We start from the raw sequence: 26,610 nt of genomic DNA, 5'->3' as shown, positions 1-26,610 counted from the left end.
CATTCCCTAAACACGTTGTGGTCTAAATCAACAAATAGCTATGGCTGAAGAAAAATGGTAGTCCTACAATGCTGCTTCATCAGGGGGGAGGAGGTAGCCTTCAAATAAAAAGGAGAAAGTACAATTGCAATAACGTCGATTCGACAGCGTAAACTACAACCAACTAAGCGAACACCATCTTGAGTAACAGATTAAGAAAAGCGTTTTACATGGCCACCAGCACAGGGCGAAATATTCACTGCAGCTATGGATGCATCCATTGCTGCTTTCCCGCTGAATATAACAAATCGGTTCGATGTTTCATTCTTGGATAGTTCGGCAAAGTACATAAGAAAACATTAAATTGAATTCAGCAAAACGCAAACAACTTTAAAGACACCTTCATCATCGATACCAATCATGGAGTATATTTTCCTTATGGACGAAGACACCGGTGCGGTGCTCGTATACGAGTATACGCACAGTAGCCAAACAACAGCACCATTGTGAAACTTCGCATCAAACAGACCAAAGACTTGCGTGTAAAGCGGAGAAATAGAAACATTTGGCTTGCATGTGGTACTGGTAGCATGAATTTCGAGTTTATATATCTCTTCTGCCTCTTTAAAAACAATGTTATACTTTTTTGTACCACAGACAGGTGTTCTAGAATGAGGACGTATCTTATTGAGGTAGTATATCGTCATTTCCTCATTGCCAGCGTCATCATTTATGACGCTTCTATAACACTCATGCAGAAGCGCTTGACGTATTGTTGTATGTCATCAGTGATTATTTATATTCTCTTTGTTGCAACTACTTTACCATCGCTTGTAAGCCCATGTAGGCTATAAGTTCCTCATCTGATCAATTCAATAAATTTTTAAGGTTTAGACAAGAAAGAAACTATTGACTTGCTTTCTTCATGATTGTTTCTGATTATTAGGTAAATTGCCCATTTGAGGAAGTGTCTTAGGCTACCAGATCGTCTTTTTCAGTTAGCTTTTCCCACTTTTAATCATCTAATCAATGAGAAACACTTCTTTGAATTGGAAGATTATCCAGTTGGCATGATTTTCATGGAGACGCTCTTGAGTGAGTAAGATTCTCCCCTCCAGTCTGACCAGTATATCCCGTCCTGGTATTGGCTCCTGTAATGTCCGCCCCTGCGTACGTAATATTCAACAAAAATGTGCCCATGAAGTGGAATGAGATCTTGTCCTCAAAACGTATTAACCGTTAAAACATGCTGTGGAAGCGTTTAGAAAAAGAACTGTTTTTAGAAAGGCTTTATTGCGCCATACATCGATGACAGACAGGCAAGTCATACATCAGTCCGCCCCGTTAGCTCAGTGGTTACGCGCCCGGCTCAAAATCACGCGGTGCTGGTTCGACTCACGGGATGTGCGCTTGAGCAATGCATTCTAAGGACTGGTCTCCTTTCAGCGGCACCTAGTGAATGGAATAAATTCCCGGCAACAACACTTCAACAATCAGAAATTTCACTCTGTCAATCTCGGTAACCGGCCCTGTGTTGAGCCTCTACGTCTACATAGTAGGTCTATGCGAAACTACCACGACTAACTTATCAAGGCTTCGTCGGTCCGTAGATTAAGATTCAACCAAAAAAACAGACATTTTGTCATCACAATCATAGTAGCTGTAGCCTACAAGCTCAAATAACAACGTTAAAACAAGTCTAAAACAACCAGACCCCATTATCAAATCTACCCCCTCTTTTAACCCAACACACCTGTAATATATCCCATTTAGGTTGGAATGAGCACAGGTGTTGTACCACCAGCCTCCTCGTTGATAATGGGCGCAATTTCTCTCAAATGGGTCGTTGTCTTGATCCGATGTGGTGAATCTCATGTTGTTATGCCAGGTCAGCGAGTCACCGGCATTCCCGCTGGAAAGCAACCAGTTAGCTTATTGAACATGAGTTTACAATAGCAGTTTTACTAAGTTATTAAAATCTAAAGACACTCTAATTACAATAGGCTATTGTAGTAGCCTAGGCTAAATAGCAACAGACAGAAGATTTTTTCCAAACAGCTATTAGGCTAACTACCGGTACTATTTTCTTTCCAACTAGTTTCTTTGTTATGACATCACAACTCACCTGTAATGAGTAACCTTCAGTCTGTAGCCAGTATCTTCTGATTCCACTCTGAAGCTCTGGTACTCCACAAATGTCTTCTTGTTGTTCCAATCTTCCAAATCGATATGAAGTTTAAAATTGACTCCTTTCTGGGTTGTAAGTTGGTGGATGCGTTCCAGACCTGGAGAAGACGCAAAACATACTCTCAGTGGCGTACGCAAGAGGGAGGGGGCATTGAGTCATAGATTTAGTATTTGCTAAGTCCAAAACAACATTGTTATTTGCTTTGGAAGTGTTACCCAAAACAAATTCAATGCCGCATGTTACTTTACTTTGTTAAATTACTGAAACTTTTTAAAAACGGGAGGCAAAGATCAGTGCACCTCCTCTGCGTACTCTCCTGGTCACATAGTTAATAGATCAATGCAAAGGTTTTCAAATGGAGAGCCGTTCACTCCAGGTTCGTCGTTTTGAAATTGCGAGGACATCACAAGCATGCATTGAGTCTCTCTTTAATATATCAAGATTGCAGAAAAACATGCTTATTTCCAAGATTACCAGCTGTTGAAAACGTTTTTTTTTTAAATCATTTGTCGCTGTTTTCAAATCAAATCTAGTGTAAGATTTTAGATCGTTTCTATTAAATCTCATAAACAATTTCTTCACCTGCAGTCCCACCAAACCATATTAAAGTCCAAAGAAAACTGGGCAATAAAAACACCAAATAAACATAAAAAGAGAAAACAAAGTATATCCAAAAATTAGCTATCAAAACTTCGTATGATTGTCGTTACGAAGAAGCAAACATCGACAAAATTGTGAAGGCGGAGTAAGAACAAGCAAGTTCATATCCAGACTTAACTATGTCCGGTGATGCATTCTAAGCACGATTGACAAGACATAAGTTACGTTAATCGAACTGGTCTGCTACAAGCAAAAACACTTCAAGTGAAATAGAAAATTTACCTCGGTAAACATATCTGCGTCATCATTTAAGTTAAAACTTTTCTTCAAGTGGACCAAACTGTGTGAACTAAGCTTCAGAAAAGATTTTCACATATCAAAGATTAATGTGTGCACAAGCCATTCTTTTATTTTTCATACCAAGCCAAAAATCGCTATGTGGTCTTCCGAATCCAGCCTTGTAAGAAGCCATGTTCCTGTAGAAGTTGATTCTTTTTCCCGTCCGTCGTTGGATCACAATCCAGCCTCCTGGATCCTAAACAAAATACTTTTTTTACAGCAAATCATGTGCTGCGGTTAACAGTAAAGAAAGCGGCTAATGTCAGTATGTCACTCGTGCTTGAATGAATGAGGAATAGCAAACGATCTGCTGTAATTACCAACTTTTAAAGATGTTCGAAATTATTTTTACCAAGTAGATTATCATTTCATTTGGTAACAGTAGCCAATCTGGAAAAAAATTGGAGCACACCAAAGTTCCGACGAAATATCATTTTGTGAAGGAAAAGGAACATTACAAAAGTCGCTTTCGCGTCCACTGTTTTTCCGCAGTTTGATCGAAAAATTCAGAAGAAACTTGAAAATGTCCCCAAATTTAAATTTTTGTTCCCTACGACCTTGAAATTTTCCATCTAGCAGCACTGTTCCATGCAGCGTTTAGTATATCACTAAAATAGGCATTTTAATTGATCAATAAATTTTTAGTTATTCTGCAACAAAAGCAAAACTTTGTGTGATGCATTAACGAGCATCGTTTTAAAAAAAACGCTAGACGTTTCGCATTAGGCTGCAAATCCTTTTTTCAAATGATACCAGGCGCGAATAAGTTAAGATTGAAAACAGCAAGGAATGGGGTTGGGGCCTGAAGTCGTGCCCCACAAAACATTGATAATTGTTTCCTCATTTTGTTTTTTTTGCGATTGTGACTAAACAAGACTTCCGCGTTGCACATGCGCGATGTGATCTTTCCATCCAGTCAGGTCAATGGCTGAGCTAGAGCTAGAAAATTGTGCAAAATCTGATAAAATTTCTACGTTTTTTTCTCGTTTTACTTTGGGAGGAGGCACGTGACTAATTTATTGTTTTATATGCTTTCAACTTTAGGTTAAAACTTTTTCTTTCGATTTTTAATTGATTTTTCAGTGAGGACTTTGATTCTTGCATGCCAACTACGCTCACGTTAGTTCTGTACTGTTGATTTTGTGTTTAAATGAAATAATACTATATTCTGTATTGCTGTTAACATTTACAGCATATGATGATTTCAAAACAAAGTGAACTCTTATCAAAGTATTTACCAAACGAGTTGCGGTAATTTTTCAAAAGTTGGGATTGATAAAAGGGCAAAGTATAGCACTCAATTAACCTTATACTTGTTATTTGATGCAGACAACATGAAAGTACCTGAGGAATCCTAATTTGTGTATCAGTAATACCATAAAGCCACATAATAAACTCTTGCAGTTAATTAAGCTCCTCCAACGGATCCCCAGTGTATTATTAAGCTTTTTAAAACCAATATTTTGTGTTTATTTATACCTAATTATCCACGCAATGATTGATCAAACATTATTGGGGTTATAATGGAACCTATTTATTTTTAAATTACAATTTAATTAAACTTGATTTGTGACCTCATAAGAAAGACAATCTACTGCAGTGATCGGCTTACAGTTACACATATACACCTAACACTCTCACAGTATAAGTTTTGGTGGACAGATAGGTGCTCACATTCTTTTAAAGAAATAATATAAACAAACTTTATTTAATAAGCTTCTGGTTGATGTACTGAAGCATTTGCTAGGTTCATCACAAATCAAACAAAGATCAGACAAAACTTTGTTGCTCAGTTATTTCAATAAAGTTGTGCATTGCTCAAACTATTCTTTGTCACAAAAGACATAAATTAAAATGGTTCTTGTTGTATACATAATACTCTACTTTATCTTTATGTTATTTTGATTCTATTTGAAAAGTTTTGATGATTGGGAGATGAATCAAGTGCGTGAAGTTATTACTCACTTGTTCAAAATCGCACCAGACTCGGATTCTTCTGTATCCGGGAATTCGGAGGTTAAAGGTTCCGCTTTTGGTGAAACCTGCTCTCTGTACTTCCGCGCAATCCCGGAATGGACCTGGAAGATAACTGAGTTAAGCTCATTGTTGTGTGAACACAACCGTTATTAATAATCATCATTACGGAAGTTGGTGTAAAATATTTTAAAAAAAAAAAACGGAGTTTTTTGATAATAAAAAAATAACAGTTAACCTCTCAAGTACATGTAGCTCCACACAGAGTGAAATTTACATGCCTTTTGACTCTTTTTTATTTCTTTACAAGTATTATTGACTCAAAAAGAATGTCTACCAGCGTTTCTTAACCTTTTCTGACTCTAGCACCCCTGTAAACAGGCCTGAACAGTCTAGCACCCCCTAACTATCGTTAACATACGACTACTACAGTGCCGGCCAAAAGTTTAGTAGAGGCCGAAATTTTGACATGCTTTCAGAATTCTGGCGGTATATTTTGCAATGACAGTCTCTTGTTGTCTAAGAAACTGTGCTGTTGTTTTAACGACGTTGATTCAGGATTGGTATTAAACTTTGGCCTGCATTATTGAAAGGAAAGCGATGTACAAATTGATCATTTTGTTTATTCTTCAAAACTACTGTCATCATTGGTGATAAAAGAAATAGAAAAACCTGAGAATAGTGAAAGAACATGGTCAAACTTAAGTATACCTAGCTGGGTAACTAGTTATATACATACAATACATGTATCAATGTGATTTCTGTTGTTGCTTATGTGTGACCAATTTCTCAATTCGAGGCTTCGTGTTGGTTAAAGCCACTCTCATATCGTGGAGCAACCCATGTTGAAGGCGATTCCGGCCAATTGTTTTGATTTGGAGCATGGTGGAGAACGCCTTTTCACACAGGTAGGTAGTCGGAAATGGAATGATCAACTCTAATGCTGCCCGTGCCAATGCAGGATATGCTGTCAACTGATCACACCAGAAATCAGCAAGCGGAAGTTGACGAAATTTTGTCTGACAACTCTGATTCACCTGCATATCAATCAGCTCCTCCTTTAATCTATCATCATCACTCATGTCTGCCAAAAATGGCTGCTGTATCCACTCTGGATTTGAGTGATTCGTGGGAAAATATTTTGCCATGGTGGTTTCTAGAAGCGAGAGGTGAGCTACAATATTTTCTACAACCATTGGTACGATTGTATTTTCTGCCAATTTGTTATCCAGGGTAGGAAAGTTTCCCACATTCCCTCCCTGGACTCGACGCTTCCAGAGAGAAACTTTCTTCTTGAAGGCTTCTACCATCTCTTTGCATACAATATTATATGCATGCATGCCTTGCATGGACAAGTTCAAGTCATTCAAATGGCTGAAAATATCAGCCAGATAAGAGAGGGAGAGGATGAAAACTTCATCCTTAAACTTTTCAGCGAAGTCATTCTGATGCTCTTGGAGAAATATTACAATCTCATCAGTGAGCTCTGCAATACGGGTCAGGACTTTTCCACGGGAGAGCCACCGCACTTCTGTGTGGAAAAGAAGTACTTGATGTTCGCTTCCCATCTCCTCACAAAGCATCTTAAACATTCTGTGCTTTAAAGGACGTCCCCGGATGTAATTGATAACTTTAATACAGACTGAAAGAACTTCTTTGAGGTAAGGTGGCAACGTCTTTGCTGCCAAGGCATGGCGATGGAGTACACAGTGGTTTAAAATAAGATCTGGTACCCTCTCTTTTACAAGGGCTGCAAAGCCAGACCTGCTTCCGAGCATGGCTGGAGCACCATCTGTGCAGACTGATCCTACCTTTTCCCACTTAATCTGATGCTTCTCAAAAAAATTGTCCAAGAGTTGGAAAACATCTGCTGCTTTAGTCGTTGTCTGCAAAGCCTCGCAGAAAAGGAACTCATCTTTAATCTTACCATAGTTGACGTAACGGGTATACACAATCAGTTGGCTCATATTGGAAACGTCTGTTGATTCATCTAACTGCAGGCTAATGCGAGTGGGACTTGCCTGAATCTCCTTTACAATCTGGTCTAAGATGTCATAACTCATATCAGCAGCTCTTCCTCCGATGACATCGTTGGACAAAGGCACATCCTTTATCTTCTTGGCTGCCTCTGCTCCTAGAATGAGTTCTACCACCCTAATGGTGCATGGCTTAACTAAGTTTTCTGCAGCTGAATGTGAAGCCTTATTCTTAATGCATTGGTAAGCCACTTCATAGGAAGCTTGTAGAAGTGGTTTCTGCACTGGCTTGAATCCAAGTTGTGGTAGTGTGCCTTGCTGGTCATATCTAGCCCTTTTAGCCTGCAGGGTCTCGAGAGTCTGTTCACGTTCTGCGGATGGATGCTTTAACTGGTGTTGCCGGAGTCTAGCAGGCTTCAAATTTGAGTTGCAAGAGATGAAATGGCAGGTCATACACTGTGCCCGGTCTGGTCCTCCACGATTGTCCAAGAATACAGTGAAGCCGTACTTAACATATTCGTCACTCCATTTGCGAATCTTCGGCATAGCAGATTCACACAAAACAATTAAACATAGATGATTTAAAGCTTTATAAATTGTCAATACAAGTCTATTAGCTTCGTAAAGCAACGCAACATAAATTAGTGAAAATCGACTACAAAAGAAAATCGACTACAGTGCAAACCTTCAAAACAATAGACCTACATAAAATTCAGACCTTCATTAATACGAATCTCCTGCAGCCTACATTTTACCAAACCTTTGACTATGCTCCATTTGGTAGGAGACATACGCACTGTGCCAACTGCCAATAGCCAATGCTTACAAGAAAATACACTTGTGCTTTCTGTTTTAAACTAACAATAATAAATTGCATGCAAAGCCACACAACAGAAACCCTTTTATCAATGACTGATGACAGACAAAGCATTATTATTAGGTTGTTAGGTCTAAATAAACCAAAATTTGTGTGTTTCAATGCGCGCAATTCACGCATGCGGTAGCCATCACGCGGGTAAACACGCATGGTGAGCTCATAAGGTTCTGTAGGTGAATACAGAACTGCAAGTACGCACCCACCAGGTAAGTTCTCACAAACTACTCAGTCTGATAAAGTTGCGTACTTGACTAGGAGATGACTACAATAACAGCAAACCATGTAGGCTACTTCGAAACAGCAATCATTGATATGACAACTGCTGATACTGGCAGAAAGACGACAAAATGCAGAAAAGTAAAATGGCATTTTTTTGATATTATATAGCATGCATATAGCACCCCCTACAGTCTATTCCAGCACCCCCAAGGGGTGCTAGCACCCCCGGTTAAGAAACGCTGGTCTAAACAGACATTACGAAAAGTAACTACGGACAAAGGCCAGTGTTTCGATCTTCAGATCTCTTCAGCGTAGTAAAGTGAAAGTAGAAAGTTGTCTTGAAGCGTTGGTTGAGGTGATGATTTGAAACTTGAGTGATTGTTGTGAGACAATGAGACTGGATTTAAGTTTTAAATTTGGACCTCAGCGAAACGTAGTTTTACAGCCTATTAAAAAGGTGTGATTTTTTTTAAGAGAATTTGTGCTAAGAAATGGCAGGAATTTGTTAAAAATAAAAACTAGAAAAAAAGACAAGAATTTGCAACTGAGCTAGGACAAAACAATCATCTGAGATGGATCTAAAATTCAAGAAATTAGATTCTAGCGGTACATATAAGTATAAAAATTCAAAGAAAATGAAGGGGTGTACCAGCAAACATCTATAGGATTGGCCCATGATACAAGAGAAGGATCCCCAGAGGATACAAACTGATATGAATGAATCAACAAGTGAATAAAAAAATAACAGTTAACCTCTCAAGTACATGTAGCTCCACACAGAGTGAAATTTACATGCCTTTTGACTCTTTTTTATTTCTTTACAAGTATTATTGACTCAAAAAGAATGTCTAAACAGACATTACGAAAAGTAACTACGGACAAAGGCCAGTGTTTCGATCTTCAGATCTCTTCAGCGTAGTAAAGTGAAAGTAGAAAGTTGTCTTGAAGCGTTGGTTGAGGTGATGATTTGAAACTTGAGTGATTGTTGTGAGACAATGAGACTGGATTTAAGTTTTAAATTTGGACCTCAGCGAAACGTAGTTTTACAGCCTATTAAAAAGGTGTGATTTTTTTTAAGAGAATTTGTGCTAAGAAATGGCAGGAATTTGTTAAAAATAAAAACTAGAAAAAAAGACAAGAATTTGCAACTGAGCTAGGACAAAACAATCATCTGAGATGGATCTAAAATTCAAGAAATTAGATTCTAGCGGTACATATAAGTATAAAAATTCAAAGAAAATGAAGGGGTGTACCAGCAAACATCTATAGGATTGGCCCATGATACAAGAGAAGGATCCCCAGAGGATACAAACTGATATGAATGAATCAACAAGTGAATAAAAAAATAACAGTTAACCTCTCAAGTACATGTAGCTCCACACAGAGTGAAATTTACATGCCTTTTGACTCTTTTTTATTTCTTTACAAGTATTATTGACTCAAAAAGAATGTCTAAACAGACATTACGAAAAGTAACTACGGACAAAGGCCAGTGTTTCGATCTTCAGATCTCTTCAGCGTAGTAAAGTGAAAGTAGAAAGTTGTCTTGAAGCGTTGGTTGAGGTGATGATTTGAAACTTGAGTGATTGTTGTGAGACAATGAGACTGGATTTAAGTTTTAAATTTGGACCTCAGCGAAACGTAGTTTTACAGCCTATTAAAAAGGTGTGATTTTTTTTAAGAGAATTTGTGCTAAGAAATGGCAGGAATTTGTTAAAAATAAAAACTAGAAAAAAAGACAAGAATTTGCAACTGAGCTAGGACAAAACAATCATCTGAGATGGATCTAAAATTCAAGAAATTAGATTCTAGCGGTACATATAAGTATAAAAATTCAAAGAAAATGAAGGGGTGTACCAGCAAACATCTATAGGATTGGCCCATGATACAAGAGAAGGATCCCCAGAGGATACAAACTGATATGAATGAATCAACAAGTGAATAAAAAAATAACAGTTAACCTCTCAAGTACATGTAGCTCCACACAGAGTGAAATTTACATGCCTTTTGACTCTTTTTTATTTCTTTACAAGTATTATTGACTCAAAAAGAATGTCTAAACAGACATTACGAAAAGTAACTACGGACAAAGGCCAGTGTTTCGATCTTCAGATCTCTTCAGCGTAGTAAAGTGAAAGTAGAAAGTTGTCTTGAAGCGTTGGTTGAGGTGATGATTTGAAACTTGAGTGATTGTTGTGAGACAATGAGACTGGATTTAAGTTTTAAATTTGGACCTCAGCGAAACGTAGTTTTACAGCCTATTAAAAAGGTGTGATTTTTTTAAGAGAATTTGTGCTAAGAAATGGCAGGAATTTGTTAAAAATAAAAACTAGAAAAAAAGACAAGAATTTGCAACTGAGCTAGGACAAAACAATCATCTGAGATGGATCTAAAATTCAAGAAATTAGATTCTAGCGGTACATATAAGTATAAAAATTCAAAGAAAATGAAGGGGTGTACCAGCAAACATCTATAGGATTGGATGTTTGCTGTAGATGTTTGAATAGATGTTTGCTGGTACACCCCTTCATTTTCTTTGAATTTTTATACTTATATGTACCGCTAGAATCTAATTTCTTGAATTTTAGATCCATCTCAGATGATTGTTTTGTCCTAGCTCAGTTGCAAATTCTTGTCTTTTTTTCTAGTTTTTATTTTTAACAAATTCCTGCCATTTCTTAGCACAAATTCTCTTAAAAAAATCACACCTTTTTAATAGGCTGTAAAACTACGTTTCGCTGAGGTCCAAATTTAAAACTTAAATCCAGTCTCATTGTCTCACAACAATCACTCAAGTTTCAAATCATCACCTCAACCAACGCTTCAAGACAACTTTCTACTTTCACTTTACTACGCTGAAGAGATCTGAAGATCGAAACACTGGCCTTTGTCCGTAGTTACTTTTCGTAATGTCTGTTTAGACATTCTTTTTGAGTCAATAATACTTGTAAAGAAATAAAAAAGAGTCAAAAGGCATGTAAATTTCACTCTGTGTGGAGCTACATGTACTTGAGAGGTTAACTGTTATTTTTTTATTCACTTGTTGATTCATTCATATCAGTTTGTATCCTCTGGGGATCCTTCTCTTGTATCATGGGCCAATCCTATAGATGTTTGCTGGTACACCCCTTCATTTTCTTTGAACTTTTTTTGATAATGTTTGAATTAAAACAAAATTATAACAATATATTAATTTCGATAATTATATTAATCTTGATAATAAATTATAACAAAAAAACGGAGATTTTGTTATAGTTGAAAGCAATTAATAGCAGCAAAGTGCGCAATCAACTGAACCGAAATATATTGACTAATTTGTTTGCTAGGCCTGGAGGTCAATGGTTTGTGAAATCCATTTGTATTTTCAAGGAATGCGTCACATATTAGAGTAAATGATGGGAACTCCTGGTAAATCTAATACAAAAATAAAGTTCAAAATATCATATTCAGCATTTTCGTTGTTTAGTTCATTCAACTTCATTATTATTGTTTACCTTGCATTCAACTTCATTATTATTGTTTACCTTGCATTCAACTTCATTATTATTGTTTACCTTGCATTCAACTTCATTATTATTGTTTACCTTACATTTTATTGTTAGGTCTAATTATTTTCAGTTAATATCAGTTTCATAAAATCTGATATTTTAATTGAATAATTGCCATTTGCTACAGTATTTCAAAATGACAAGAAGTTGCGCAATGCACAGTGTCTGTTTATACGTTGATTTGTCAATTTTTGCTAATGGTAAAATTGTTGTCAAAGGTTTTTTTTACATAAAAGCAACGCAAATAAATATCAGGCAGATGAGTGTTGTCGTTGGTAGGGCAAACTGGACAGGGCTTTTGTTTTGAATTGTCATTGAGCACCTTAGCAAATTAACCGCCGAAACAACAAAGAAGATCTGCCCACAGCAAAACAATGCCCTTGATAAAGTACAAGAGATTCCGACATTTTGGAAAGCGAAACCGCAACTTCGGACAAAGGTCCATGTCAATCATCATTATAACAACATAAATTAACACAAAAAAGCAAAGTGGGTTACAGCTGTATCACAGCCATGAGTGTAACCGACCACTGGAAAAACAAATTCTATCGCACTGAAGATCCCGCAGCTTCACTGAAACCGTGTTTGTGTTTTATTGGAAGATTAACACACCAAAGCGTGTCTTGGTGTGATTTTCTTGTAAAACTACAAATAACTATCCACAGATTTTATTTGAATACGAATTTTCTTGTTATCCCAATAACAGTGAATGAAATAACGTTCGTGCAAACTGGGCGCACCCTGATTTGAATCAGCTTTGCTTACGGTACCAGGTGTTTGTCAATAAACAATATTACTACGGGACAAATAAATTAATTAGACTTGAGTATATTTGGTCTATTTGAATCATGTGATTCTCTTCGAGTTTCAAACGACAAAAGAAAATAAACAAAGTAACCTTGTGTCGAAAACGTTTGAGTTGATTTTTTTAATTAGCTTATGTTATATCTCTGTGTAATACAACATATTAAACCCGCTAAGATTACTTTGTTTTGTTTGTCTATGGTTCAACAAAGCAAACTCTCTACCAAAGCTTTACCATTCCATAAGAAAATAAATTTAGGAAACATAAAATTTTGCTGCTTCTCTCTTGGTTTCCTGTCACAGTCTCACAGGGCATGATATTCGTTCAATAAAGTTAGGGCTTGCTGAATGGACAGCAGCATCCATGTATTTTTTTAATGATGATTAAAAGCACTTGAAAATATCTCCACGCAAGTTCTGCCATGACAAGTGGACACTCCCAGGCAACAAATCAGTCTATTTTACGTTGATTCAACGTCTGCAGCGTCAAAACGGACCAATTTATTTTCTAAGGACAGCGTTAGCACTTCACTATGTTTGGAATGAGGAAGATCGGTTCCTTGAACGCAGCTTAAAGATGGATCATTTACTTAATCTCTGCTATTGGATAAAGTTTTTAAGGCACACTTGCGGCTGATTGGGGTCAAATATCTTCGCCACAATGCCAATGGGCTTTATCGCTTGAGAAATTAACTTGTTGTTGGCCTACAGTAGTTAGACCCTGGTTAGAAACGATAAATGTCCTGATGAACACTTAACTTTTTTAGTATTCAGTTATAGTATGATAGTAATCATGCTCTTGACAAAATCAGTCTAAAATGCAATATTATGAAAAGCATCATCAAGATTCGGGAAAAGTTGCCCTTTCAAACCTGATGTTTTGTAACTAGGCAACTGAAAACAAGAGTTTTTTTAAACTATTTACAATGCTGAAAAAAAATAGAAAAACGCCAAAAATGTATCAAAATGCCAAATTCAAAGTAGCTTGCCAAACGCATTAACAACGCTTAAACTTCTAAAACTTGGCATTAAAACCGCCAACTTCCAGTCCAGATGTTATTACTGTATAGCGACGTCCACGCACCCAATGTTAAATTTACCTTAGGTTCAAGCATTCTTGCTTTAATGCTTATTGGAAACAAAAATCTGGCCATGAGATACTTTGCCTTTGTAAAGTACTGGGGCTGTTTGCTAATTTGTTTCCACAGAACAAGACCAAGCAATGAATTGTAGGCTGCACGTGACTGCAGACACCCTGTGGTTAGCGCTATGCTGAAGCCAGCTAGGAATGGTTTCTCGTTTTTTACATCATTTTATTGCCTGGCTTTGTTGCATCGATGTACATAATGACTGATAACTCTGCTGACTGGAGACTGGGGAGTGTAAAGCTTCATCATATTTCTACGTTGATGCTGGTTCCACGCTGACGTCATCGAATGAGCAATATCGGCAAAGATAACAATTCTGATGAATGAAAATTAAAGTGTCAGCAACGAAACATTCTGCAAAGTTTACCATTTTTACATGTTGCAACGTTTACAATAATCCAGCAATGTGCATCCTTTGCTTTGGTTACAACAAGCTGAGTTTGTATAAATTTTAAGGAAAACTTATTTGTTTTCTGCCGTGATTTAGATTTGTGTAGATTTGATCTGTTCATTTGTATCTCTGGCCATCAAGCAAAAACTAGCATTTGCAATGAATTCATAGCATCCAATTTAGCAGGGATCTAGAAAAAGATAGAAGCAACAAAATACGAACATCGAAAGTCGCCCGAGACCGTGACGTTACTGAATACAAATGATTTAACTTTGTTACAATCCCCCGTGGCCGTTTGTTTCCTCCCGTCGTTTGTAATAATAATAATCGTGTTTTTATTTGCGCCCATCGCGATAACATACAGTACACTGCGATTACAGATGTGATACAACAGACGACAGGAAGCAGCAAAGTCTTCGAGTCAGCTGCTCCCCTTAGTTTGGCTTTGTCGAGACACAGCCACGTGCTCTGGAGAGGTGTCGAACCGACGTCCTTTCAAACGTCGCGCAGACGTTCTCACCACTCGGCTACGCAGCCGACTAAGTTTTTGTGTCGGCACAATCAGGGAAAATCCCGAATCCTCAGTTTACCTGCAGGAGTCGGCAACCTACGGCCCGCGGGCCGGATCCGGCCCGCCAAGCAAAATTATCCGGCCCGCAGCATTTTTGCAAATTGTAGTTGGCGGGCCAAAACGAACATCCCATTATTTTATGCTGCCATTTGGTTTTACATAACAGAATTAAGATTACTAAATGTTATGTAAAACTTTCGCAATTTTTACTTTTCCATATTTATTCGTAACGCTCACTTGTAATCACGTAGCCTGTGTACTTATGCCGCAACAATGCTTAGTTAGGGCATTGTCGCCATTTTGAATTTCCTTGATATTCTTTCTCTGCGAACTGCATTTTAGAGAGAGCGACGTTGCAGGCCTGACAGATAGTCTGATAGATTTGAAGTTTTAAGAATTAGTTTGTTTGAAGGTTGATAATTTAGAAATATGTGTAGCTTAGGAAGCAGGAATTGGCCTTTTTAGTGACAGCCGGTCCAGACTTTTAAATTACTTTATTTTTTAGAGTTATAATTTACTCCCAGTTCCATTTTTCCGTTTTTTTCAACAAGTGATTCTTGTCTTTGAAGAATTTGCTGCTTGTTAGAATCCACCAAGCATAGGAAATTATCACAAAGCGCCTTTGTACCCGCGACCTATCGATCACGGGTCGCTTTGTTATAGTAAACTAGGTTTGGGGCAAAATTTAGCTTAAGCTTGCAGAAGGTAGCATCAAGGTACTTGGCAGTTTCACCTTGAAGTCCGGTTATATTAGCCTATTTACTGCATGCTAGTTGCAGGCTACATGAGTTGCGTTAGTAATAGTCAATTAACCGTATATTTAACGGCAAGTTGAGAACACAACTTACTGATGACCACTTGCAAGATGTTATGATTCTTGCCTCATCCAACCTATCACCTGACCTTCAGAAACTTTCTAGCAGGAAACAACATCAAATATCACATTAATGTTGTGCTGTCAATAAATAAAGTACTTGGTGTTTTTCGTTACCAATTGTTACTAATTTTCTTTATATTAATCTATATAAGCCTATAGTAGCTAAATATGGAGATACTCTGATAAGAACGCCAATTTTAACAATATTATGAAAAGTAAAGAAAACGGAAGTGCAAATGGAAAACTTGTAGGCCTACGGCCCGTTGACATCTGCGCAGTTTTGTTTTGGCCCGCGACTGAAGAAAGGTTGCCGACCCCTGACCTAAGGTTTCTTACCAGACTTCAACGCACGAGCTGCTGGTCGCACCGGGGACGCGGGTGTCGTGACATCTTTTCTTCTTTTCAAAGGTTTCCACTTTCGATTTGCAATTTCCAACAAGGGGTCTACCACTTTGGTGTCCTTTTGAAAAAAAATCCAAATTTAGCAAAAAGAGAAAACAAAATGCAGGCACGTGTGATGGATACGTCATATTTAACGGCATTGCGTGAATATAGCGTCATGCAACGCGCAATCACATCGCGCATGACGTTGAAATGGCAGATGGTGTCAGTTATGATGTCTCAACGGTGCATGTTAACATACTTAATGCTTGTACAGGAATAGATAGCGATGTACGTATGTCTAGACGCGCTAGGCGATAATGGTTTCCCCAAGGATATTCGCTTCAATACACAAAACAATTCTAGAATTACTTTTTGGCTGCTTTAATTTTCAGGAAATAAACTCGCAAACCGTAGATAACAGTTTTTAAGCATGACACTAAGAACGGGAGATAAGTAGAAATTGTTCAGTTAATTTTTATTTTTGGTTGTCAAAACGAAAATATTACTTGCCAAACATCAAAAGAGCGTAAGAAGGGTAGAAACGACAAAACGCAGAAGTCCACATGTGCCCGAGAGCAAAATCAAGATTTGGCATAGTGACATTATCTTAAAGATCGGATGATCATGTACAATACAACCACCGTATTCGGGCTGGAAAATCCCTTCAACATTGATTCAACGTTTGCAGACGTAGAAAAACGAAACAATTTTGCGAGTTGGGTTATTCTATTTCTTCGACATCGAAAATAAGTAATAAAGCAAAAATTTGTCAAATGTGAGATAAAAAGAGGTTGTGCCTTAATATTTATCGGATTGGCCCATGCTGCAAGAGAAGGATGCACAAACGATACAAAGTTGATTTATGTAAGCCGACACATCAAGATAATTAATTAAAAAAACCTTAAGCGAGTAATGTCGGTCTGGAATTGCATGCGGGAAGTGATTTTCTGATGTCTCTGGATTTATTAATATTCAATTGAACACTGAGAATATGTCCTTATAATGTTTGTAATGTATTGTATTGAGTTTAAATTTAACCGTTGTTATTGCGTTCATAAACGTAGTTGCACTGATGAGAATTTAATATTCGAAAACGCGTTCTGCAACACTGTTTTTTGCACTTTGCAATGCCTGATGCAGATTTATCTGTAGATTTCCATCACGCATTGAAGCGGTGATCTGATAATGAAATTTTCTACGGTTCGAGAAAAAGTTTTCTCTGCCTAAAAAACGTTAAATGGTAGTTTAATTAATTATTTCTGAAAGTTCCTTGGTTTCATATTATCTGAACATCAAGAATAAAGAGTTTAATAGATCGGCTAATTTCTTTATTTTGATTTGTCAAACTGCGCCTGAACTCCCCCTTATGCTATTGCGAATGGTTGCCACAGTCGAACTTTTCAAAGCTAATGACAAACGGTGCTTACACGTTTCTTGAAACCGTCAACGACCACTATTAGTTCGGAGAGTTGCTGCGCTTGCTCTTGCATCTGCTCCATCATTGTGACATGGTCTCGCTTCAGCTGTTCATGATCTTCCTGCATCAAACCAATGTAAACATGTAAAGATGGTCGTCGTCAAGATAGCTGCTCAAGCTAACCCTCAAATACTAGTCCCGGGTTAACATCATGGATGTAAAATTATGAGTTTAAAAAATTGAATTTGAAACATTTAAACCTCTATGAATTTAACACATTTGAAAGATGGAAGTTTATAACACGATGATGTCTCAGAAGATATTTTATTTTGCCTTGAATGCATCATTATTCACATTCATGACTACTGAAGGCTACAAGAGATCTTCATCTGTTCTAACAGAAGGACAAGAGCACGGCGTATCATTCACATGAGAACATATATTGGGTGCAATTAATGTAAACGTTTGGGAAGACAAAATAACTTTTTTTCTGTTATTTTTGGATAAATTAATAAATTGACGCCGTATAAAAATCGATTTTCTTCAAACGACCCGGCATTATTACGTAACAGAGTATTCGAATGAAAATATAAGAAGTCGAAATGAAATCTCCTAAATCTAAAATATCATTAAAGCTTTATCACACGATGTTTATCTATCAATCTTATTGAATCAATCGATATAAAGTAAAATTCTTGAAATTTATCGCCTGTTGAACCTTGGGATTAAACCGTGGATTAAACGTATTGAATTAATGAAATTCGATTCGCCCTCGGAAGTGGCGGACAATGCATAGAAACCCGCTTTTCACAAGTTCTCGTCATCCTTCAAACGTTTAACTGCCGGAATGTTGATTAAAACTTAAATTACATCTATTCAATGCAACATTGCGAATCAGGAAACACATTTCACACCTCGTACAGCAAACATACACCACAAGGGACTTTATGGCTTGAACTCTCAACATAAGCCCCAGATGGAGTTTTAAGTTCTCAGCAGCAACAATACAAATTAATTTTGTATGGTCGAGAAAGTGTTTACCAATTTTTACATTTGGGCAACGAAGAGCCAGTGATTGTGGGGAAATTCGTTTAAGATGCGTTACAACGATACAGCAGAAATCATGAATTATTTATTACCATAAACCAATGTAATCGTTTCATTTTATCTTGCTAGTTCATTTCAGCAACACATTCGCAATCGCGCAACGCTAAACCGCAATACTTAGCGGTGTTAAAATGATATTATCTCAAAAATAACATCAATAAAGATTACTAAATATTAATCTCTCATATGAATTTAATATAATTATTGTTAGTGTTTTATATTTAAACGATATCAAGCTCGCTAACCTCATTAGCGGAATTATCTGAGTATATACCAAGACCAAAATAAAATGAGTTGAATGCATTGAAATAAATGTATTGAAGCACTTTTGTGCTTGTTAGAGAGAAATCCCAAATTATCGCAAAACGTCAATTGACAAGATCTGGTTGTAATGGCATAAGATTGGAGATTGTATGATTGGGCTGCACCGAAATTGTATTATATGATTGTACGACAACCAACTAACACCTGATAATAATAATAATGTTATGGTTTTATTTATTGTCGCTCTACAACAGCTAAGGTCTTTTAGCGACAGGGCTCATTTTTTATTTATATCAGGTTTACGGTGTTATCACATTATTACCCGACTCATTCTCACTGCGCTATGCAGGATAGAACACAATCGGTACCGTTTTTAAAGTCTTCGGTTTGACCCGACCTGGAATCGATCTCAGATCTACCAGCATCAGAGCCGAAGGCCAAACCACTCGGCCACTGAGCTGGTTAACCAACACCTGATTGCTGTCTCATAACAGCCAAAAGTTTATATAATAGATTGAGTTTCGCCTTTAGCAGCATGATCTTTGTTCATTTCACACGTGTAGACACCAAACAGCAAAATCCGTTATTTTTGCATTGATTCAACGTCTACAAACGTCAAATCAATGTAAAAATGGCGGATTTTGCTGTCTGGGAACAATCTATCTTAGCCTGATGCTGCGGGATTGCTGTGGTAGTAGCGGTTTATCACCAGCTTTCGGAATACAGTTCTCAAGTCATTGCGCATGACCAGGGAAAGGTGTTTCGAGTCCTATAAACCATTCACCTTTAACTTGTAGTAATCCACGGTCAAGTTCAGAATTTTGTTTTCCAACATTTGGATTTCCAAGGAATTATCTCTTTTATTGATAATTTCGTGCAAAAGTTGCATATAAAGTTGGGAAACTCTGGAATCCATGTTTCGCGATTCTTGTTGCAAAAGGCTAACCTAAGCAAGTAATGATCACAAAAAACAGAGTTTCAAAAAGCAAACAGAGAGAATATACAGAGAGAATAAAGCACAATATTCTATTTATTATACACCTTTCTATCTGACAGAATCGTTACACCAAAGTAGTGTCCATATATACTGCACTGCGCATGAAATTAAGGTTAATTGTAATTTTGATGAGCTTTCAGTGGTCAATGCAATTTGTGGTGTAAAAAGAATCAATGTTGATTCACGCATGGTTTGCGTCAGTCCATGCAAACATCTGTATCATCTCTAAACAATGCAGTTTAGAATAGATAAAAAAAAAATGAAGGTGTGTACCAGTAAACATCTGTAAGATTGGCCCATGATACAAGAGAAGGATCCACAGAGGATACAAACTGATATGAATGAATCAACAAGTAAATGATAAAAAATAACAGTAACTTTTCAAGTACATGTAGCTCCACACAAAGTGAAAATTGCGTGACTGTGGAACTCCATGTACTTGAGAGGTTACTGTTTGTTGTGTCGTGCTTCACTGTTATTTTTCTTATTCACTTGTAGAAAAGATAAGCCTAATTCCGCAAACGAATTTTCAGAAACATCACAATTTTTGGTCTTTATTTCATAATGCCCAGCTATGCTTGGTAATGGGTAGGCTACATGCTGGTGTTTCTAAACCTCCGTTCTGGCATCCCAATGTTGAGAGAATTGCCGGCTCTAAATTTATTAGGATCCCTCAATTGTAGAATGGAGCCAAAACGAATGAAAATCCAATGAATAAAAACAGTCAGGTTTGGTAACCAGTAGCTTAAAGCTTATTCCTTAATTTTTATATAAAAAAATTTTTTATAAGGAAAAGCTATAAATCTTTAATTAAATTACTAGTTATAAACGTTTGAATACATTTTACTGGTTACCAAATCTCGCTATTTTATCAACTAATATGTTGGGTAATCTTCTTTTTAAAATTCGACTCAAAGACTTTCCATACAGCAGTCACATAGACAAAATTTGTAAGAATGTATTCAATTTGTATCATTAACTTACACTTCCTTCTAAAGCTTCAATGGAGTTAGAAGAAGAGGTATCTCTCCTTTCTTCCAGCATCTCTCTCCTGATGTTCTCCACTTGGAATTTGGCGTCGACGACTGAGTATTTAATAAAAAGCTTGAGCAAGTATTTTAAAAAGCTACCATCCACAGGACAGCGTTAGGCATTTTCTGTTCATTGAAGTGTCACTGTTACTCAACAGTCTCCGCACGGGCGTCGCGTGACGTGTGGCACTAAGAAATTACTGTAATTGCAAACCATATCACCAACAATTGCGCTCCACTTCTTTAAAATTAAATAAACCAGAAGGTCTGTGTTCCAGAACATGAGATCAAAGTGGGCGCTCTCTAGTAGCCTTTCAGTGTAGTTCAAACATGAGGTGGTAAAACGAAGAGCCCTTGTCCTCAGGAGCTTATACAACAAAAAAGCTATAAAGCTTTTTTAAGCCAAAGTCCAAAACTTTGAACTTATGATATTAAAGACTGGTCAGGACTTGATTACAAAACTGCAAAAGAAAAATCTCACAACAGAAAAACTTGGGGTTTTATTGCCTCCAACCCTCGACGTGAGGAAAAAACTTAATTAGGCCAATGACGATGAGCCAAAGTAAACTTCATTGCTAAAAAAGAAGTGAGAGTAGGAAAGATACAAAAACTTGGCTTTATACTTATAACTTGCATCTTATTAAAATAGAATCTTACTATCTCGATGCAATGCTGAGAGAAACTGATCATTCTTGGATGACTCCGATGTGTGAGGTCGTGCACAAATGGCTGGGTTTGTTTCTGGCTTCTTTGAAACGATGAACGTGTACGCACAATTTCCTTCCATACCTGAAATCAACATTAAACAATGTCAATACAACATAAATTTAAATCTTGGGCATTTCATATTACTTTTTCCACGGTTAATCATAAAAATGTCATAATATGATAATTAAATCATCATAAACGTGAAAACTTTAATACAGTAGTCCCCGCCTATTAAAGCCAATTTGGTCTGGACCAAAATTACTGAATATATCAAATCACAGCGATAGAGAATCGTCCCCCGCTTAATCGGCCCACCGGCTTAATAAGCTCAAAATCATCTGATTGCAAGGTGGCTTCATAAGCAGGGCTACTGTAGCATCAATGTTCATCATTGCTGCAATATAACGTATGTTGGAACTTGAGCCTAACACTGTCATGAACCCCACACTTTGATCCTACAAACGAAAAAAGTATCTTAGCAATGTTTCGAACCCACGCTCATGTTGAGCGACAGCCTGACCACGATACTCAGCCGTAAGGTTTTCGTGACAATTTTCATAAAATAGATTCTTGGATGAATTGTGATAACAGCTGAATGTGTCATGTGGAAAATCAATAACTTTCATCAGTGGAAAAATATACGAAACATTAAATTATGTCTTTTATTCGTCCTGTATGAAACGTTTGCTAGCCACGGCGACTTTAAAAGAGCTGCTCAAATAAAAGCAAACAAAGATGATGTGAAAAAGACAAATCTCTCAGCCCTTTCAAAAACCCGCATCTTTATTTGCTCTGCTAATTTGAACTGACAATTGCGGCTTGACCAAAGAGCAGTTAATCATTGTGTTACTTAACCTTCTCTTGAAGCAAAACCGATCCTAGACGTCTGTAAGCGTTGAATTAATGTAAAAGGGACCGCCTTGCCAGCAGGGATAAAATCAGAAATGTGATGTTGTCTCAATGAATGATGGCGTGTAAACAACATAAAGTGATCATTTGTACGCTTGACTTGGCATGCATGATTAATTTTCTCTAACTAGCCCAGCTGACTTTCTGGTCGTTTTTACATTGATTCAACGTCTGGAATTTCGGTACCTGGAAAGAAGAAATGAAATCAAATAAGAATTGTAGGCTATTCCTGCAACGAACTTACTCCTTGCTGATTTATCTTCTTGTTCCTCTCGAAGGCTTTCCTCCTCTTGTAAGTGTGACGTGACTGTGATCTTATCGCCACTTGCATCTCGCTTGATAGCTGGCGATCCAGAAGCGCTTCGAGATTCTTCATCTATTGTGATGTCGTTCTTTGCATCAACTAGATTGTGCTGGTCAGTGAGTGGAATCTGTTTTGTTCGCGATTTAACCACCGAGGGTTGAAGACGCTCATTTGTTGTCCCACTAGCTTGGTTTGCGTGTTGTGCTGTTGTTTTCAAAGGTGGTATGTTGACCAAAGGGTCGAATGTGCGCGTCAGATTTTGTCCTGATGCTCCGCTTTCAACCCATAACAATCCAAGAAATAACACAAGCCACTCATTCATATTTTGTCAAGATTTGAGCTCAAGTGTTTTCTCGATTTTCCACCGGATACCAGAGCGTAATATACGGGAAAAGTGTTGCAATCTTCTCGATCGCTTTAACGTTTTTACGCTCTGCAGCAGTGACAGATCAAAAAAGTCTTGCAGCGTCACGCTTTTCCGAGATGTCCTAGCATTACTTTTACATCAAAAGATGTCTCAAAAACAATTAAGTAATCACATTTTGTCCTTATTAATGTAACAACTTATTTTCTGTAACAAAAGTCGTCTGCTGCTGTTGTCTTATAAAAAATCGTAAAATCAATAAACTACATTTAATTTCTCACATTTTGACTTATTTTAAGCTCGAGTGCGCTTTGTGGTTAGCGTTTTGTCGTTTCTTCTACATCCTTGACCGTACTTGGCCCTTGCTATGTCATTTCATTCATTGCTGACTTACATTTACAACTGCTGTCAATGATAAGCAGATATGCAGTTGACCACAGAAAACTAAAGCTTTATCTTATGAATGTTTGAAAGTACCCTGACTCATATACACCATCCCAGTCTATGGCTAACTTATTTAGCAGCTACATTATCGAGCTACGTTATCTGAGTGTGTTTGCTTGAATTATCCACTAGCTCTGTGTCACAGGACTCACGAAGGTTGCTCTTGCACATTAAGCCACGTAAGGCAATGTAGATACAATGTAGCCTACAAAGATGCAGGTTGTGCTGCCTCAATCGCCTATTCACAAGCTGTCTCCAGATAGCGATGATTGCCATCGCCATATTAACGTCGCCATATTAACGTAATTATTAACGTCGCCATATTAACGATTTCTTACGCCATATTAACGTGGCCAGACGTTGTAGCTGATAAAGTAACAATTTTAGTCACCACACAAGAACGACGGGATGTTTTATATGGACGTTGGTATCATGACGGTATGCAAAAATTTACATGTAATTAAGGATAAAGGCCATTAAATCATCGACCCAGTGAGCATAGTTTTTTTTTTTCTGAAACTTGGCCTAGGATCTCTTAACAATTAGCAGTGATTTAAAAAATTATTAGATACAGCTGAAACTGCTTTCAACTCCTTTTATAAAAACTGCAGCAGTCAAACTTTGCCAAATCATAACATGGACTCTGGCTTTGTGACTAAAAACGAAATAAATTATTCCTGATAGTTTCAAAAAATCAAAACACCTACAGTAGAATTCTATTCATTGATCAGTCCGCATCATTGATTCTCTCAAGCAAAATCACGTCAGAGGTTAAGGACAGTTCTATCCATTGTAATGAGGTTTAAAGAATTTGTGCCAAATTACGTAAACTATTAGCTCGATGGATCAATACATACCAATTAATTGTTGGTTGAATCAACGTTTATTTGCACTGAATCAACATTCTGTAGATGGATCATCACCCCATGATGTCATGTTGAAAAAGTAATGTGACTTTGTCTTTATGTTACAAGACGTAAATCTAACGTTTGTGCAAAACAAACTAAACCTTTCTGACTGTGCCTCACATTTGTAATCACAAACTTACCGTTTCAAATGCTCACATTTACGTTGAGAATTTGCATTTTGTTCCTGTTGCGATACTGGTTCTGCAGAACTGAGCACTGTTTTCAAGGTCGGAGGTAAGAACCCTCCCCTGCGGGTTAAACAAAGTTTGGCCAACGAAGAGGACTCCTTCAAAATTCGTAGTTGATTGCGAGTAAGAATGCCCTCCCCTCAACGTTCGTTTTGGGAAAGAGCCCGTCCTAGTTCAACAACAGCAGCAACACACAGCGTCATCTGTCAAACCAGCTGATCCACATTCTATTTCTTGCGATATTTTTAGGATTTTAGACTTAATTCAAAATTCCAAACCGTCTGCCTCAATTCCGGATCTGTAAACTACAAAATTCTCCCGGCTCTACAACGCTGAATCCGCAACTCAACCAGCTAATCAGTCCTTGCTCACATTTATTCCGGACGATGTCTGCAGACGTGAATTCAATGCAAAAAAGACCGATTAGATAACTGGGTGATGAATGCTTCCACAACCATTTCAAGATAGCCTAAGCCTACCTATTTTTTCCCGATAAATGGAACATGCGTTATACTGCTCAGTTCTCACTATCACTCTGTGCTGCGTCCTGTCTAACCAGTTTTCACTACAAGCCATCGTTGGATTTTTAAAAGATTCGTGCTAAAGGAATCGATCAAATTCACACTTAGAGAATAGAACTTGTTGACAGCTGCTGGCAAAGCGGTTGCTCACTTGCCTGAAACTTTTTCGCTGAATTATTTTCTGGCGTCTCTCTAGCTCGCTTTGTGGTCAAGTGGTTGGAGTCCAGTCATCACAGGCGAGTGCCACTTTACCGTCTTTTTCATGTCACATTTACGTTATTTATCAATGATGGACTGAACCAGCTGAGTGGCCGAGTGATTATCGCGTTCTCTCTGGTGCTGGTAGATCTGGGATCGATTCCAGGCCGAGTCAAACCGAAGACTTTAAATATGGTAGGCCTACCGATTGTGTTCCTTCTTGCATAACGCAGTGAGGATAAGTCCGGTAATAATGTGACATTGTAGGCTAAATATGATGCAAAAATAAAAACGAGCCATGCCGCTAAAAAACCTTAAAAATGACAGAGCGACAACAAATAAAACCGTAAATTCCAAATGTCCACTTTTGTTTTGAGTGAGCACTCCCCTAAGTTAACGTAAGTCAATTCAACTCAGCGCACTTCGACCATCAAATAAAATGCAAGAGTTAAGACGTCCTCGAAACCGATATGAATTGAAATATGAAGTAAGCAGTGGCGAACCCAAAAGAACGATCACCCTTTTAATATACAAAAAGTATCTTAGCTTTATTCACGGTATATTTTTAAGGTCGGAATAATGTAGACTTTCATATCATTGTGTTGAAATCGCCCCCTCCCCGCAGGCTACTTACCGGATCAACCCCTGCAGGTGAGAAAGATGTAGCGCGGCTGCAATGCCATCAGAAAAGTTATGGAAATAAAAGAGAATGCGTCACACAATTGGAAAAAGATGATCAAAGCAGACTGATCAAAGAGGCTGGCAGCAGAAAAATGAGAAGATATGACCGACATGCGATGAATCGGTTTTCCTTAAAAAAGAATAAGCTACGGTACCTGAGGAATCGTTTGGACCTTACTTGCTGATACTGAGCGTTATCAGGATGGCGTTCTTACAGATCCAGGGATTCACTCAGCTATAGGCTTTTTGTGGTAAGAACACTGCTAATTAATCACAATCTAACCCATTGCGACACAAAGCAACCGAGACTAACCTTGCAATGCAAATTTGCGCATCAGCACAACCAGACAACGTTTTAAGTCCTACCGGACTATTGCGTGGAGCGAGCAAGCACTGGACATTCCTTTAAGTGTTGGGATTTCTTCGTAGGTTTTAAGAAATAATAGACAGACAATCGATAACAACTTAATTGCATAATTTAAAATTAATACAGAAATGAAATAGATACATAATTTCAAACGTTTTCGGTAAAACTTTCTGCCCTTAAGAAATAAGTTAGTGGCTGCCAACACGATCGACTTCGCAAAAACGAAACGATTAAACATCAGCGGTACCTAGTAGCCTACATGATGTAATTCACACAGGCGGAAACTTTACTCTGTTAATCTCAGTGACCAGGCCTGCGTCAGTGTTT

General features: G+C 37.6%; 1 protein-coding gene across 1 annotated transcript; it reads right to left on the bottom strand.

Moving 5' to 3' along the window:
• Positions 1 to 635: 635 nt before the first annotated feature.
• Positions 636 to 23,151, bottom strand: LOC145774366 (angiopoietin-related protein 1-like). Its single transcript, XM_082585597.1, has 11 exons — positions 22,553 to 23,151; positions 21,349 to 21,480; positions 20,645 to 20,745; positions 19,448 to 19,609; positions 17,303 to 17,413; positions 15,828 to 15,951; positions 5,072 to 5,184; positions 3,188 to 3,302; positions 2,105 to 2,264; positions 1,733 to 1,891; positions 636 to 1,145 (listed from the first exon to the last, which is right to left on the bottom strand). The coding sequence occupies exons 1-11, from the start codon at positions 22,932 to 22,934 to the stop codon at positions 1,037 to 1,039; spliced, it is 1,668 nt and encodes a 555-aa protein (XP_082441723.1). The 5' UTR covers positions 22,935 to 23,151; the 3' UTR covers positions 636 to 1,036.
• Between the last annotated feature and the right edge of the window lie 3,459 nt (positions 23,152 to 26,610).

This window comes from Aplidium turbinatum, chromosome 7, assembly GCF_918807975.1.
Source record: "Aplidium turbinatum chromosome 7, kaAplTurb1.1, whole genome shotgun sequence".
Classification (NCBI taxonomy): domain Eukaryota; kingdom Metazoa; phylum Chordata; class Ascidiacea; order Aplousobranchia; family Polyclinidae; genus Aplidium; species Aplidium turbinatum.
This window is presented reverse-complemented; position numbering and strand designations above follow the sequence as displayed.